This window comes from Malania oleifera, chromosome 11 (genome assembly GCF_029873635.1).
Source record: "Malania oleifera isolate guangnan ecotype guangnan chromosome 11, ASM2987363v1, whole genome shotgun sequence".
Lineage (NCBI taxonomy): Eukaryota > Viridiplantae > Streptophyta > Magnoliopsida > Santalales > Ximeniaceae > Malania > Malania oleifera.
The window spans coordinates 45,516,548-45,534,611 of NC_080427.1; the positions used below are offsets into that span (position 1 = coordinate 45,516,548).

At 36.5% G+C, this 18,064-nt stretch overlaps 1 protein-coding gene across 2 annotated transcripts; it reads right to left on the bottom strand.

Moving 5' to 3' along the window:
- Positions 1–1,493: 1,493 nt before the first annotated feature.
- On the bottom strand, positions 1,494–16,662 carry LOC131167741 (long chain base biosynthesis protein 2a-like). Of its 2 annotated transcripts, none has more exons than XM_058126613.1 (12): positions 16,217–16,662; positions 16,075–16,140; positions 7,637–7,725; positions 7,196–7,341; positions 6,993–7,117; positions 6,811–6,904; positions 6,299–6,462; positions 5,381–5,542; positions 3,955–4,081; positions 3,675–3,841; positions 3,449–3,556; positions 1,494–2,081 (listed from the first exon to the last, which is right to left on the bottom strand). In XM_058126613.1, the coding sequence occupies exons 1-12, from the start codon at positions 16,340–16,342 to the stop codon at positions 1,989–1,991; spliced, it is 1,467 nt and encodes a 488-aa protein (XP_057982596.1). In that variant the 5' UTR covers positions 16,343–16,662; the 3' UTR covers positions 1,494–1,988. The 2 variants fall into 2 exon arrangements, with proteins under 2 accessions (XP_057982596.1, XP_057982597.1); XM_058126614.1 differs by having other exon boundaries at positions 7,199–7,341; positions 16,217–16,615.
- Positions 16,663–18,064: the final 1,402 nt, after the last annotated feature.

Consider the following 18,064-nt stretch of genomic DNA (forward strand, 5'->3'; position numbering starts at 1 on the left):
AGCTCAACAAACAATATTAACGTGTTTCAGCCCCTTGCCTACGTCCATGCCTTAGACACACTCAAGGATTCTCAATCCACTATACGATCTCCTTTAAGGGTGGAGAAGTCTTTACACCACAAGAGAACAAACCCCTTTATGCTCATAAAGAGCCTTCACACAGGAACAAATCTCTTTTTCTTGCATAGAGACTTTACAAGGGAACAAATCCCTTATCACTTGATTCACAAAGAACCCTTACAACTTGAAGATGAATTACAAAGATGTAGCAGCAAACAATGCTCCTTAATTGAGCTGATTTCAAATACAATGAAACCTCACACTATTCTCTCAAGTAATGAATCACATACAAGATTAGAGAGGAAGAGAGAAAGTGAGCACTTGAATTATGAACTAAAAATGCAAAGTGCTTGTAAAAGATATTCACAATATGTAAATTACTATGATCAATAATAGAACAAGTCTTCAGCCTTGTATTTATAGGCCAACTTGAGTTCTAGTCCTCTTCAGCCTTGTTGGGTTTCCTTTCTTTTCTTTTTCTTTTATTTTCTTTTTCTTTTCTTGATTCGGGCTCCTACAGGTATAATCAGTTCCACCTATTTAATTTAATTCCAATATATTCCCAAAAATCCGAGTTGATTAAAACCCAACAGTTTAATTTAATTCAAATATATTCCCAAAAATTTGATTTGATCAATTCCCCGCAGTTTAACATAAATTAAATATATTTCCCAAAAACATGATCTGATTAAATCCCTACAATTTAACTTACCCCAGGCATATGAGAATAATTAAATTTACAAAATAAATTTAAATTAAGAATATATTTTCAAAATAAGCTGATATAATATATTCCCCTTACCTTAACCCTAAACTGGTGTATACGACATCCAAACAACGAAATCACTCCGATTAAAACGTTGAGAACTAGAGTTAAGACCTGAATACAATGTTCATTTTTCAATTTGACTAAGAAATGAAGGAAAAATTTAGAGAGCGAGAAGTTGATAAGAGAGTTAGAGAGATTTCCGTTGGGGGGGGGGGGGGTGGGTTTCGGATTACTCCAGGTTCAAAGGATTGAATTCAGTCCATCATTTAAGATTATAATATTATATTATTATATTATATTATATTATTTAATTAATAACTATTATGAATTAATTTTTTTTAGATTACTACACCAATTGTGTGATTAATTATCTAAAATTAACATAATTTAGATAATCTAAATAATATCTCAAATGTCACAACTTTTTTGTCACATATTGTGATTATAGAGAAGGTTAGTGTATCTCAAACCCTCCACGACCCTTAGCCTTTTGCCAAAACAGAATGAAAAATATTATAACAAATTAGTAGAATTATAAAAATCAATTATAACATTTCATTATTGATACCAAAGAAACTATTAATCCAACCGAAGACTTAAAACAAGAGTAATTCAATTTCTATATTGATTCCCATTTCTTTGCTATTTCTTTTACTATCTCACCTTTATTTGGCTGAAAAGAAACTTTATAAATAAAACTCCACAATATTCAGATCTGAATGCATCTTTACATACAAAAGCATAAGCCAAAAAGCTCTGCCTGTGCAAATTATTGTGAAGGCTAGGCAAAAACTAGGTGCCTACTTAAACTACAAGATAAATAAAGAGCCAGCACCAACAAATGTACATATATGAACAAGGAGGCACTCTCAGGGGGACCAAAACCCAGAAATCAACTCTCTTTACAGAGAGCACAACAGAACAAAAACAAATGGAAGAACACTGATATATAACGGGTAATTCAACTCAAAGAACAGCCATATCATTTGCCCCGGAGGGGAATATTCATCTTTCATCGGTGGAGCCTTAACATTCTTTCTGTCCTGTTGCCCACATATCAATCTTACCGTGGCAAAAAGATACACAAATCCTTCCTAGTTGATCTTCTTCATCTTTTCCCAGTTGCAAAAAAAAAAACACATACACACACACAATCTTCCTAGTTGATCTTTTTCATCTTTTCCTCATCCTGCTTATTTGGTTCGTCAGGGAAGTACTTTATACCCACAAGATCACCAACTTCGCTGATAACCTGAAGAAGCGAAAAGATCTCAAACAACAGTTATGGTCGACACAAGCATTGTTTTTCCCCAAATGATAAATTTGGCTCCACATAAGAAGATGTGCAGTTAAAGGATCAAATAATTTTTTTAATTGAAATTTTGAATTTATAAAGGGATATTTTAAGACATTAAAACATAGGCACCAAAGAAATAGCTATAGTCTAAGTTAGTTATGAGCTTATTATGCAATAATTACTATTAGTTATGGGTTAATTATATGATACTAATATTTTCTAATTTCGTCAACACAGAAAATAAAAAGTGAAATATTAAATTGAGGGAATCCCCATTATATACACACACACAATCAATGTTAAAGAAGGCTCAATCGAGGTTTGCCTCAAGGTTTGCCTCAAAAAAAGGCATGCCTAAAACACCTTGAGGCTTATTAACCAAATCTTTCAATGAATTACACACCGAGGCTTGTGCATTTGTACAAAGGCTCGCCTTTTGTGCATTTTTAGTTGAGGCGAGGCTTACACATTTTGGGTGTGTAAATCTCAAGTTAGATTTGACTAGAAAATTTTAACAACATGGTTATATGAAAGGATTGTCATAACATGAGAATTGAGATGATTTCTAAAACTCTTGATAAACTTGACTAAAATAATTGAGGGTTGCATCTTAGATCTTGAAAATAATATGAACTTTGAGATGTTACAGCAATCTCTTGGCATTTACTTAATGAATTCAAGTTTGTACTTTTAAATTTTTTACTTTTTATTTTTGATTGGTCAACAATTAATTTACAAATTATATTTTCTTTTAAAAATTTTATTTGCAATAAAAAAAAAATTGTTTTGTAAAAGTTCTAAAGGTAGGTTCAAATCATGGACAGTCTCTCCAAGTGTGGAGATAAAACTCCATGCATCAGGCCTTTCCCATCCCCCAATGGCATGGGAGCCTCATGCATTAAGTGGTTGTTACATTTAACAATTCTTGATTTTTTTCTATATTTTTTAGAAGTATTAAGTAATTTATATACATATTTTTATCTAAAAATAAAATTCTCAAAAGGCTTGCCTCGCCTCTTATGGGTTAAACTGCCTTGCCTTATGCCTACACCTTTTAAAACATCGGAAACAATCAACAGATATAAGATAGTAGTTGAAACTCGCTTCCCCAACCCCACACTGCGGGTGGCTGGAAGAAGAAGTCCATATATCCATGACATAGAGAACACCAAAACCTAATTATGGTGCTATCCTTTACTTAAAACTGGTTCTTTTGGTGCTCCTACAGCTCACATGCGTGAAAAACAACAATAGCAAGGACATGGAAATCTATGCTGAAAACCAATGCTGAAGACAAGTAAATAATTGGATTGGGTGTTCACCTCCAGGGCTTTAATTAGATCTTCTTTGGTATGAGAAGCAGATATGCAGATGCGTGCCCTTGCCAACAGTAGAGGGGTTGCTGGAAAACCAACTATTACAACACCCACCTGTAACAGCACCATTTTTTGATAAAATAACATTATATATGGAAACCATTTGTTTCTATTTGGAGGCAGGGGTTGAAAATCGAAGTCAAAGGGCAAACACATGGTTGGACAGACTCACATTTTTCTTGAGACACTCTCGTGAAAAGGCAGGAATTTTTGCAGGATTGTAAAGCATTATTGGCATTACTGGAGAGTCATTATCCCCAAGAACCTCAAAGCCCATCTTCTGCAGTTCTGACCTGAAAAAGTTGCTGTTCTCACGTATTTGTGCAAGTTTCTGGGCCCCTATACAGAAAATATCATTAAATTTTGATCAAGTTAATCAAAGCTAGAGATTTCAAGTATCAAAAGCTCAGAGTAAAATTCATAACTTTCTATAACAAAGTATATTTTCAAACCTCTACTGGAACCATCCTGTCCAAGAATAACCTTTATGGCGGAGATGATTTGTTGTGCAGCTGGTGGTGAAATAGAAGTTGCATAAAGATGAGCAGGAGAAGTATATTTCAAATATTGAATAAGTTCCTGAACATAACAATAGAAGTTGATAGAAAGTTAAAGACTCATTTTACACACGTAAATCAAACTTCTGGAAGAAAACAATTAAAGAATAATGTATAAAAAGAGGTACAATGCACTAACAGCATGAATTAGTACCAACTAAAACAAGGCATGTTTGAGTGTACTGTGGGATGGCTTTACAAAGGGGGAAACCACTATAGTGAGACTACCACTTGAAATGCATAATAATCTGAATTAATCAAGAAAATAATGATAGCTGTGATATCCACATTCTACATCCCTCTCAAAAAAATGTCATGCACAAGTACTGCAAGCATGGCTCATTACCTATATGCAGGGTAAATTTGCAAGGGTATGCAAGAACAAAAAAAAATTATTGGAAACATTCCTTAAGTGAATTCCCCATGAAGTAAATGGAATCTAAATATCAAATACTGAAAAACAACCGTATTTATTACAAATTGGAGCAAGAAATTCAATCCATGCACCACTCCTGATACATCAAAACAAATTTTGAAGTTCCTTCAACTATGTGACTTTGATTATATATATGTATATATGAGGAAATATAAATCCTTAGCTACTAATCTCGTCCACTTCATTTATATGTAACAAAATTAAGAAGAATTACCAGTGTGACAAACTTTATCGATATCCCCCTAAATATAAGGCAATTTTTTATATTAAACCATTTAAGGCATCGCCCAAGAACAGAGCAATCATCAACAATACTTTCTTCAATCCTATGGACAGATCAACCTAAGCAAGTCCATTTTGATGCCAAACCGATGCACATGCATACACACACAAAAACAGCATACACCTGGGTATGAAACCGATGCACATGTTTCAAAATTCAACCCCACCCAAAAGGGCTCACAATCCATCTATATATAAATAATTAGCTTCCTAAATTCTAAAGGGACATACTTACCTAATTTTCTAAATAGAAATAATGCCATGAAAATAACAAGCAAATTATTTAAAAAAATGTCTTTCCTAGATGACGCACAGGACTTCTAGATGGGGCCCTTCCTCCACAATGACCCTTCTCCTGCCATCATATATATATGAATCCTAAAGCCAAGTTGCTTCTCCATTGAAGTCTAAATAAAATATGCCTCTAAGTGTTACGAGCCTCCTCTCTGATTTAGAGATTTTAGTTGTCAATTGATTTTGTTTTCAGTCCATTTCAAGAAAGGAAAAACCACAAGACAGCGACCATAAGAAAGTAAAATTGATGATGGTGCATTCTGCAGTGTTCACCTTCAAAGTAAAATGGATGATGATGCAAAAACAAACCTTGGATCCAGCAATATAGCCACCACATGAACCAAATGATTTAGTAAAAGTTCCCATCATAATATCCACATCAGCAGGATCCACACTTAATAGCTCACAGACACCTCTTCCTGTTTTCCCAACTGCTCCAATGCTATGGGCTTCATCCAAATAAGTATATGCCTATAAGAAGAAACATAAAAGGTGAAAAAAAAAATTTTTAAAACCCTGAGGTTGTGTACGGGAGAATGGATATCAGGCACCAGATTTGGATTTGTATGGATTTTAGATAAAACCCAATATGATTTTGTACAGCATTTTCTCAAAATCCATGCAAATACAAATCCAAGACTCAAATTCCAAGCTCCCAAGCGTGGGATAAAGTTTGTAGAAATTATTACAGATAGAAAATAAAAAATAAAATAAATTGTAAAGTTTACCCCACTATTACTGGCAAGAAGTACTGGAGAGGCAGAAAGAAAAAGCCTTAACATCATAAAAATTAAACAGAATATCGCCAAAAAAATAAAAAAAATAAAAAAGCACCAAGGCCCCCCAAAAAAATGAAAGCAAAAAAAAGGGAAAAAAAACACACCTTATTTCTATGTTAGCATACATATATCTACTATGCCAAACTTTACATATTTCTTTATCAAAAAGATAAATGCATTGCACTTTCAGTCTTTTTATCATGAAACAACAAAGACTTTTTCATCTATTATAAGAAACAATTGGCTTTGCCAACGTCAAAATGCAAAATAAACATTACAAGAACTTAGTTTAGCTGTTTATAAATTAAAGAATTTCCAAGGAATGACATTACTGGAAACATTCATCACAAACACAGCACAGTTAATTTCACAAAACTTCTGTTCAGAATGACAAGAGTTCAAGTTCAATACAAGCATAGATGCATCGAAGCTACCATCTTAGGACAACCTTATATTTTTTGCAAATTGTGACAATCTCAGGAAGTTTACAAAGCTCTCCTTCCATACTGTATATCCCCTCTACAATAACAATTATCTTCTTCCAAGGTCTGTGCGTCCTAGGTTGTCCCTCAGAAATTTGTTCTCTTAAAACTTCTTCCAGATGAGAGGGAGCTGAAAGTAAGACGTAAAGAAAAAGCAAAGACATTAAAAACAGTTCAATCCAAATTCCAGAAATTTAGCATCACAGTGACAATTTCCCTGCAATGCTGGGAACTGCAACACCAAATATATTGTCCATGCTTTGAGTGTGGGCAAGGGCATGGACACACACTACAGTAATAGTCAGTTACTTAAAATGTTCCACGGGAAAAAAAAATTCTTTCACCATTTTATTCATTTGTGTTTCTCAATGTAAATAACAAACAAAATATGTCCTCACATCATCAGATCTATTATCTGGAACTGACACCTCAGAATCATGTTAGATTTCTAAACTTGTCACACAACATGAAAACTTACTATTATTGCGGAAAACACGAACAGTAGCTCCAGATCCACGAGCACCATTGACAATTGAGTTGTGATTCAAAGAATCACTAATAATCAAACCTCCCTATAGACAGAAACGATAAGCAAAAAAATTAAAAGCAAGGATTGAAATCACAGCTCGCATACCAAAACAGATAATTGACTGTACAAACCTTTCCAATCAGGACTGGAAGGATGGCAGAGTTTGTCACATATCCCATGCCAAAAACTATGGCAGCAGGTTTTCTGATAAATTTTGCAACACTCTCTTCCAATTCATTATGCAATACTGTTGTACCTGATAAGAAAACTGTATTAGCAAAAACTCAAGTAGTCAAGCAACTCAACAGGATCATCTTAAAAAGTAGAAACATACCACCTTCTGCACGACTGCTACAGGTACTCGGAGAAAATTTCTTCAATGATTCAATTGCACGAGGTGTACAATATTCATCTGATGCAGCAAAACCAAGGTAGTTGTATGATCCCAAGTTAAGACATCTACTTATCTTTGTGGTCCGCCTGTATCAAAGACAATAAGTTGGATACGTCTTGAAAACATACAAACTTTAACTTAGAGAGAGATTCAAATAACGGCAACTGGAAAATCACGGCCATTATTTTTCAAATCTTTGGGAAGTTACCCAGGTTTCCACCTTTTTTTCTAATTTAATGATATGCCACAGTTTATATATCGACGAAGTAAGAAAGAATAAGTGAAAATAAATAAATATATATATAGACAAACACAAAGTAACTTTCTAAAAGTTCCTAATATAAAAAAAAGTGACCATCCAATGCCAATTTGGAATCCTACTTAAGAGTCTTGTTATTGTCTTTGGAGTAACGCTCAACCACGTCAAACCAAGCATCAGGAGCACTTGCTATTGGTCGCCCAAAACAGTCCTGCCAGTATAAATATGAAAATTAACTACAATGGTGAAACTCTCAGTTATATAGATAATTCCACAGAGACAGACAATGGAACATTATAATCTTTCCGTACAACCCAAGCTTTAAAATTAGATATTACAGAAGCTAGAGGGCATTTACTTCATGGAGAATACAACCATGGGTAGAATGCAATCATGTGACATATTTATATGAGTATTTAACCAGACAAATATAAACAACAACAACAACAAGCCGTAACCTGACAAATATAAGAGTAAGATAAAACGATCAGCCAACTTGTGTTAATTCAGAAAATGCAGAGCATAGTCGTCGCTTGCACCTTCCCTGAGATAGGCATCTTTTTCCCCTTTTGAATGCCTCCAAATTGAGGAAAACATCTATATAATTCCCATTTCAACCACCCATCTTTCACTTCAAGTTTTCTTCAATGTCATCTAATTTTTTCCCAGAATTTATGTTTCAGTCAAGCCAAATTGCAACTTCTCCATGTAAAAAGCCATAGAATCAGTTCTCCAAAATTAGAAAAAGGAAACAAGATATGACCTTCTTAAAGACAGGAAAAACCAATGTTGGCTTATGAGTTGCCAAGAAATGAAAATAAATATATGTTAAAGAAGAAGGCAAATGAAAATAAAGAATTTCAGTTAAAATAGAGACACATACTACAGCCTCTATCCTTAGCTCTGGCCTTTGGTTATTAAAACTCCTAGTGGGATCTTGATTCTTGACTGCCAAAAGCTCAACTGAAAGGTGATATCTATCATGAAGTGGGTCTGAAATTGTGACCCACCACAACCACAATAGTATTGAGAAAATGACTCTAGGCTATTGTGCCCAAAAATATCCATGATTTTCTATAGTAACATGAAAGAGACATTACTAACAACAATCAAGCCTTAAGTCCCACTAGGTAGGGAACATAAAGAGGAACTAACAATATATTCATTTTCTATAGTAACAAGAACGGGAGAAAGGCGACTTTGCAGTATTCCTTACAGTTAGCCCAAGCACTTGATGATATAAAGCCTCAAGGGGTGAGCTAAGTATTACGTTGGTTTACACATGATGTTCATGTGTTAAAATAAACATTACATTTGAAAGGCATCAAGGAGGTGCCAAACCCATGAACAAAAAACCAACAAGAAATCGAAGATAAAAAACTCAAGCCAATGGAGAGATTTGGTATGAAAGTCCCTGAGCATGAAAAGAACGAAGTGTGTCACAAGTTGCAATGTTGGTACTCAACAAGGTAGCAAGAAAAAAAAAAGGAGAAAATGGGTTTTCTAAAATTCAATGCAGCCACAACTAACCATTTATTTTATCCTATATGTGATTAAGTCATCTAATTAACTACTAATTTCAATGAATTACAAAACTGGACCCAAGTTCATTGAAATTGTAAGGTATGGAATGTGTAATAGTGCTAGCTTCGGAAGTATGGTTATGCCCAGAGAAGGTATTAGCGCAACAATTTGACCTGCTCCACATACAACACCAACTCCCCCTAGATTATGACAAATTAAATTAAATGGTCCTTAACTTTTAGTTACCTCAGTTTTTTTAATATCACGTTCCCCTGTAACTCTTCTAATAGTCAAACTAAGTATACAAGGTTCCTCTCACCTTGGGAATTCCTAAGAAAGCACTAGCACACCTCATAGACAAAGGGTTCAAGACTTGTCTACCTGTCGCAAAACACTTGACTGACTATGTTGGAGAGAATTCCACTCGTCCAAAGAGAGTGGGGTTGGTAGAAACAGCGAAAAAAAATTTCAAGGGGGGAAAATAGGGATGAACAAAATTTACCGAAAAATTGAAAACTAGGCCGAAACTGAAATGTTTAACAATTCAGTTCAGTGTTTCGATTTCGGTTTTGGATTTTAAGAAAACCAACTTTCGGTTTCGATTTCGGTTTTATTAATTAAAAAAAAAAACAAACCAAAAAATTGAAAAATCGAAAAACCGATTAATATGAAAAAAAATTTAATAATATATACATGTGTGTGTGTGTGTGTGTGTACATATATAACTTACATGTATATTATACGTATATATATATATAACAAGAAGTACAAATAAGTTGAAGCTTTTTCATATTTATAAAGGAGAGGCAGCACCCACTTCCATTCTTCCAATGTGGGACAACTAAAGAGGGAAGAGTATTGGATTGGAGAGGGGAATTGGAGAGCTGAAGAGGGGAGGGGACCATTGTCCCTCATCGGCTGGAGGAAAGAAGGGAAATCCTTCCCTCTCCTATAAATGCATGGGCTGGGTGCTTAAGGTTTTTGCACTCAAGCTGTGGGCTAGGCTTATCTTTTCATTGATGAGCTGGGCTTACTTAATGAAGCCCATGTGTTTTGGGTATTTGAATATTTTGTGGGTTGCTATTCAAAGCCCATTTTTTTAGACACAAAATATTTTATTTTTGGCCTAATATTTTTTACCCACCCTACCAAGGGTTTTTTAAAGTTCTAAAATTTTGTCTTAATAACCAAAAAAAAGCGAACCGAACCAAAAAAAAAATGGTCTTTGGTTCAAATAAACCGTCAGTATACGGTTCGGCTTCGGTTTGTGTAGTTTGAAAACCGATTAGTTCGGTTCAATTATCGGTTTTGATTAAAACCAAACCGAATAGAACCGAACAGTTCAGTTCAGTTATCGGTTTTGATTAAAACTAAACCAAATAAAACCGATTACACCCCTAAGGGAAACCCAAAAGTGAGGAAGCCGATAATAAGGCATCAACTTCAAATGAAGCTTCGTCATCTCGAGCATCTAACACACCCAAACACACCCAACGATAAGGGTAAGATTACATGCTTCTTATGTCAAGGCCCTCACAGATTTGTTGAGTGCCCTCACAAGTCATCACTTAATAACTTACAAGCTTCCATTGCGGAAGGGGCACTAAAGGATGATGAGGATGAGGAGGATACCTTGAGGATGGGTGCAATACAACTAGTAAATGCATTGAAAATGCAGAAGAAAGAACCAAAAGTTACACAAACAAAAGCGTTGATGTTTGTGGACTTGAGGATCAATGGGAAGAGCACCCATGCTATGGTGGATCTTGGGGCAACCCATAACTTTGTTTCACAGGCAGAAGCAAGGAGAATTAACTTTTCCTTGGACAAGGATTCAGGATGCATGAAAGCGATTAACTCTGTAGCTTAGCGTACTCAAGAAGTAGACACACAAAACACTATGAAGTTTAGGCAATGGGCAGGACATGCAAATTTTACAATTGTGCCATTAAATGACTTCTAAGTCATTCTTGGAATGGAATTCCTGAGGGAGACTAGGGCAGTGTCAATGCCTTTTGTTGGTTCCTTTTGTCCAATGGGAGATCACCCTTGCATGGTGCAAGTCGTTGCAAAGAAGGTGATGATAAAAAGTTCCTTTCTACCATGCTACTCAATAAAGGATTAAGGAGGGGTAAATAGACATATCTAGCCACCCTAGTGGTAGATGAACAAGTAGGCCAAGAGCTAATGCCTACAACCATTCAAACTGTGTTGGATGAGTACCAAGTTGCGATGCTAGAGAAGCTAACTCATAACTTACCTCCACAACGAGGTGTGGAGCATAAGATTGAGTTGTTTCCAGGAGTGAATCCACTTGCTAAGGGGTCATATCAAATGACACCTCCAAACCTAGCAAAGCTAAGTAAACAACTTGATGAACAGCTGGAAGCGGGATTTATACGTCCTTCCAAAGCACTAGTGTTGTTTCAGAGGAAACACGATGGAAGCATGTGGATGTATGTTGACTACCGCACACTTAACAAGGTGACAGTACGCAATAAGTACCCTAATACCAAATGTAACGGCCCTGAGCCCAACTCCAGTGAGGTATTGTCTGCTTGGCCCACTAGCCTCACAGGTTTATCCTATAAAAGGCGCCTCTCTTAGTTGGAGCTCATACCCTCCTTATAAGCCCAAGATCTCCCTAATACACATCTGATGTGAGACCGTGACAAACTCTTCTGTCAAATCTTTGATGTCTTCGTCAATGTGATTTCCTTAGTCGATATCCAATGTGAGTCCATGATAGGCTCTCCTATCCAATTTCTGACATTCTCATTAGCGTGATCTCCATAGTACACATTCAATGTGAGACCGCGACAAACCATCTCGTCCGATCTCTGACGTCCTCGTCAAAGTGGCTTATACCTCTGTGTAAGATCCACTCACATGAGAGTACCCTTAGGGTAGATCCACTCACATGATAGTATTCCCTTGATTGCAAATCTGTTTGATCAATTGAGTCATGCAAAGTACTCCACCAAACTTGACTTGAAATCAGCCTACTATTAAGTGAGGATAGTTTATAGGGATATACCAAAGACAACTTGTGTGACACGAAAAGGGGCATATAAGTTCTTGGTGATGCCATTCGGGTTGATGAATGCGCATATGTCATTTTGCACCTTGATGAACCAAGTATTATGTGAGTACCTTGACAAATTTGTCATGGTATACTTGGATGATATAGTTGTCTACAGTTCCACTCTGGAAAAACATAAAGAGCATCTACGGAAGGCGTTCAACGGGCTAAAGGAGAACAGTTTGTATGCTTTAAAAAAAAAGTGCTCTTTCGCTTAACAGAGTAAAAAATTTTTTGGTCATGTGATTAAACAAGGTCATATCAAAATGGATATGGAGATGGTAAGAGCCATTTAAGCATGGAAGATTCCAACAATAGGGAAGGAGTTGCATTCCTTTCTTGGTCTTGCCGATTTTTATAGAAAGTTCGTAGAAGGGTACTCGAGGAGAACTGCTCCTTTACCTGAACAGTTTGAACTGCGGAAGAAGAATCAGGGTTGGAACTAGACAGAGAAGCGTCAGAAAGCCTTTGATGACTTGAAGGATGCTATGATGAGAGATTCAATACTCACTCTTCTGGACATCATGAAATCCTTAAGGTACAAACAGGTGCATCAGACTACATCCTTGGAGGAGTCTTATTACAAGAGGGACATCCTATTGCATATGAGAACCATAAGCTTAGTGAAGTAGAACAGAAGTACATGGCCCAGGAGAAGGAACTGCTAGCAGTGCTCCATTGTCTCCGTGTGTGAAGACATTGCCTACTTGGGGCAAGGTTTGTGGTGAAAACGGATAACTTGGATGGTAGCTACTTCTTTACATATCCGAAGTATCACCCCAAGCAGGGCCAATAGCAGGAATTCTTGGCAAAATTTGACTTCTCATTGGAGCACAAGGCGGGGTGGATGAACCAAGTTGTAGATGCATTGAGCAGAAGGGACAAGTTGGCGGCCTTACAAAAAGTAGCACACTTGATGCTAAGTACAATTACCTCAACGATGTGGGAGCACATCAAGGAGAACGTGGCAAAAGATCCAATTGCCCAAAACCTCATGAAACTGATGGAAAAGGGCAAAGCACGCCAGTTCTAGATGGAAGACGGATTATTGATGACCCATGGTCGCCGATTCTTTGTGCAACGGGTTGAAGATCTGAGAAAGACACTTTTGAGAGAGTTTCATGATACCATGTGGGTTGGACATCCAGGCCAGCAGCGCACTTTGGCGCTAGTAAAGTTAGGTATTATTGGCCGCACATACGTGATAATGTGGTTGATTATACCAAAATTTGTCTCACCTGCCACAAGACAAGGTAGAGCGGAAGAATATTATAGGCTACTAAAGCCCCTACCAATACCAACCAAACTGTGAGAATCTCACTAGACTTCATCACCAACCTACCCAGAATGGGAAATGCAAGGTTTATACTTGTTGTCATAGATAGGTTTTCAATGTACGATACTTTCATACCGCACCAAAATATTGTTCGGCAAAGGAGATAGTACAACTGTTCTTCAAGAATATTGTGAAGTATTAGGATGTTCCCAAAGACATCATCAATGACCAAAACTCAAGATTCACTGGCAACTTTTAGATAGAATTTTAGAACTTTTGAGAATCCTCGATTCACAATTCCACATCTCTTCAAGTTATCATCCACAAACAGATGGACAGAAGAAAAGATTCAATGGGCTACTAAAAGATTACTTGCACCATTTTGTCAACGCCAGCCAAAAGAATTAGGTGCAACTACTTGTTGTGACTCAGTTTTGTTTCAATGTCCAAAAGTGCTCAACAACTAATAAGTCCTTTTTAGCTTGTTCCAGGCCAGCAGTCGTTATTACCTGGCCAGCAGTCGTTATTACCTTACATAGTGGATGAGTCGTACAAAGTAAGGAGTCCCAGATCGTACATCTTTACCAAAAAATGGAGACAGAATGCAGAGATCGCCCGAGCCTACCTAAAGAAAGCTTCAAAGCGGATGGAGAAGTAGGCAAATCAAGGGAGAAGATTGTTCCACTTCAAAGTGGGTGACTTGGTGCTTGTTAAGCTTAATCCTGAATAGATCGGGTCACTACGAGGTTGAGATAGGAGACCACTTCGCAAATATGAAGGACCATTCCCCATCTTGGCCAAATTCAGGAAGACCTCCTACAAGATTGACACTTCAGCTTGGATGAAAGTGCATCATGTATTTCACGTCAGCTGGCTCAAGCCATTCGACGCCAACACCCAAGATCCGAGCGGAAGTCAGTCAACCAAAGCATCAATGAAGACAGTACAACCCGATACATTATTACAAACAGAGAGTTCAGAACCTCAAGGAAGAAGCGGCGCAAGTTCTTAGTGAAATAGAAAGGCCTTAGAGATGAAGAAATCAACTTGATTTCTGCCAAAGATATGCAACCGTTCGTGAATAAAGTTGAAGAGTACCTAGCATCAAAGTCTACAAGGACGTCAACCGCATAAGTCGAAGAACATCACGAGCCAAGCTTGTTCAGGGCATTAAGCTTGCCTGTGATCGCTTGTCTCTTGTGCATGGGATTGGTTATCATCATGTATATACTAGTGTAAGGTTATTTTTCAATGGTAGTTTTGTCTTAGGATAAAAATGGGACTATGACTCCTCAAACAAGTTGATGTTCCTAATGTCAAAGCTAGATTTGCATATAAAACTTTTTAGGGGAGGTTGAGTGTTCATTAATCTGTAAAACTCACTAGTCCTTGTAGACGTGTTTAGCCTACTTGCCTCCCTTGCTAGGCACATATGGTTAACAGAGGTGTTGCTTCAATGAATTACGTTGCTTCGATGTTTACCGCTTATTTGTCATTGCTTTTATGAATTGCTTACTACTTTTGCTTATATTTCTTTCAATGACAATGAAGGGGCTCTGTTGGTAAAGATGTCCATCCTTGTCTCTAATATGCTAGAAATTTTATTTAAAAAACCAAATTAACCTCCAACAAATGTGAGACTCAAGCATGAGCATGTTTCTATCTTCCTCACTTATCAAAGCAGACTCCAGTCTGTCAAGGGTTGGTTATCCAAATGTTGCTTTTAGTATTCTATATATAGGTTCTTATAGAAATTAACAAACCCTTCACACATCCCCTCCTTGTTGCAACATATCCCATCTATATATATGTTGCTAATGTAGTTAGCTCTTCTTTGGGCATTTACAACCCTCTGGAAAAATCCAGTGTAACTATCACCTTCTATTGTGTTATAATTAGTATTATTTACCTTCCAATTTTGAGAAAAGGCATTTAGGCTTTGTTGTAAAACAATGAAACCTAAATATCAATAATAATTTTTTTATTTTGAGTAGCTAAATGCATTGCACCAAACAAACAGCAACATAATAAGCCAAGGTCTTCTACTCCTTATCTTGGCTAAGGATTCTCCACTTTGTGGGAGGTGCAAAGAATCGTCCTCTGAATATACATCTGTTTGGAACATGTCTATTAAGAGTGATTGCATGACCAGCAATAAATATTATAACAATATGGTTATAATAACCTGCTTTAATACTTGGTGTTAGATCGCTTATGGTAGACTTGAGTCATCCAAATATATATTATAGAGGAAGATCTTTGGTAACCCCTACCAAGGAGTGAATCCTTAGTCTATATTCACACAATCACACATATGCATCTCCGATATATCACCTGTGTCATATTTCTACTTCAAATACTCCATTTCCAGCGTCAATCCTCCTCCTACCCCCTATCCGGAAAAAAAAAATAACAAAAAAAAACAAAATAACAAAAAAAAAAAACAATAGCCCTAAATTTGGGGCTTCAAGTTCCAGTATTGAATTTGAATTCAGGTTGATTTGGACAAAACCCAAAATATAATTATTCTGATTTTCACCAAATCCAGGCCTGAAATCATGCTCCCAAACATAGCTTAAAAGAACTGACAATATTCCATCTAATCCAGACAAAATCCAATCAAATATTCATCAACCACAGAAATCAAGATAGAAACAACAACACGAATAACAACGTACCTGAATTCGAAGATACAAACGGCGTATATAGAAATCCTCTAGTCCTAAACAGATTGGGGCGTAACCCTGTTTTACAAAATAATAAAAACAACTGTTAAACGTACACTAACAGACGCAAACAACAAAAAACTCAGAAACGAACCTGGAGATTGCTAGAACGCCACCAGTCGATGATTTTCCGGAAGAAGTCTCTGAACTGGCCGAAGACGAAGAGCAAGCCATAACTGAAGTAGGTTGTTAGAGCAGTCAAATACGGGATTGCAATCATTTCTTGGGGCGATCAGGGAAGAACAAGCTGTGAATGTGTTGCGCGGCGCATCAAATAAAAAGATGGGATAGGGTAGAGAGTTCGTCGGATGTGAAGGCGATGACTGAGGGAAAAGAACGTGAAGGGAGGAGGAAGCTGGGCCCGTCAAGGTAGAGAGAGAATGCAAATCCAAACTGGTCAATGTCATGTAGAGAGAGAGAGAGAGAGGGAGAGAGGAATTAGGAAATGGGGGAATGGGGATTCCTTCCGAATCCAAACAGAAATTTGATTCTCGTTTGGGGAAATTTCCTGAGCGGGAAATGGGCCCATTAACGCGTATCGAATGTTGAGCTGATGAGTCGAACTATAATATTTCATACGACTATTCAAAAATATTTAAAAATCCATCTAATGCGAAAATTGGATTCGAATGGGATGGAATTTTCGATTAACCAAATTTGTTAGATTTAATTTTAAATTTTTTTTTATAATTTTTAATTATTAATTCGATTTTGATTTTTATGTCCACAAATTGATAGTTTCAACCAACAAATGTATTTATTTAATACATTACTATATGATAATTTATAATATATCTAAAAGTTACAAAATAATATGTACAAATATATTTTTAAATGACTAATTTATATAAATAAAATATAAATGCACATATTAAATCAAAACTCAAGTAAAATATTTCAATTTTCTTAAAAAAAATGTAATAGTTTGAAACTTGGTTCGAATCAAATAACCAAATCGAATCATCAGTTAATTGTGAATTGTCTATTAACTTCGATTCAGATCGATTTCGATTCGCAAAAACATTGAACTTAAACTTTAGGTTTGGTTCAATTTTTAAAGGTTTTGTGAAAATAACATCTCTTTCAACAATACCCAGCGAAAATGAACATTATAAATGATCAAATAATACCATATGCAACAATCTCAATGGTAAATACAGAATTATTGCATAATCATAGCAATATAAAAGGAGTAAAGATAAGATCAACGACACTACGTGATTCGGTAAAGCCTACATCCACGGGACCAATTAGTAAGAGATTTCATTATGAAAATCAAAGATACACACTAAATGATCTTCTTTCCTTCTCTTACCCCTCTCTTACTTCCTTACATATCAAAATATGCCCATAAGAATATATATAACAAGCCCTCAGAGGCTTTCCTCCGAATCCCTAACCGTCACATAATTTACATTCAAGATTCAAATATTTTCTCATAGCCCTGAAGCACTCGTCGATGGGTTCAGGGGATTCGTCGATGAGTCAAAGAAGCCCACTCGTCGACTAGTCTATCCTCTCGTTGACGAGTCTTCTACTCTTAGATTTTCTAGCTCTCGATATCTACTCGTCAACGAACACAGGGCACTTGTCGATGAGTCCCTGTTGTGTTGCCTCTTTATGTTTTTCTTCCTTCGTTTATAAGTCCCCACAAAGTATAAAAGTCACACCATAAACAATAATCTCCACCTTAGTGATTATACGCCCCTTAGAAGAACCAGAAAAACATATTTGACTACTCCACTTTGAACTCGGAATGCTTGGTTGGGACCGTCTTCCTTCTAGTACTTGGAAACATACACTAAGTCCAAGTAATGCCGCTTGAACTTGCCGATGGCAGTTTCAGCTTCTACCATCAAACTTGATACAGTTGTAGATGTAATACCCGAAGACTTAGCCCCTAGACTTCCAATAAGACCTTCCCACAACAATAAACACAGAA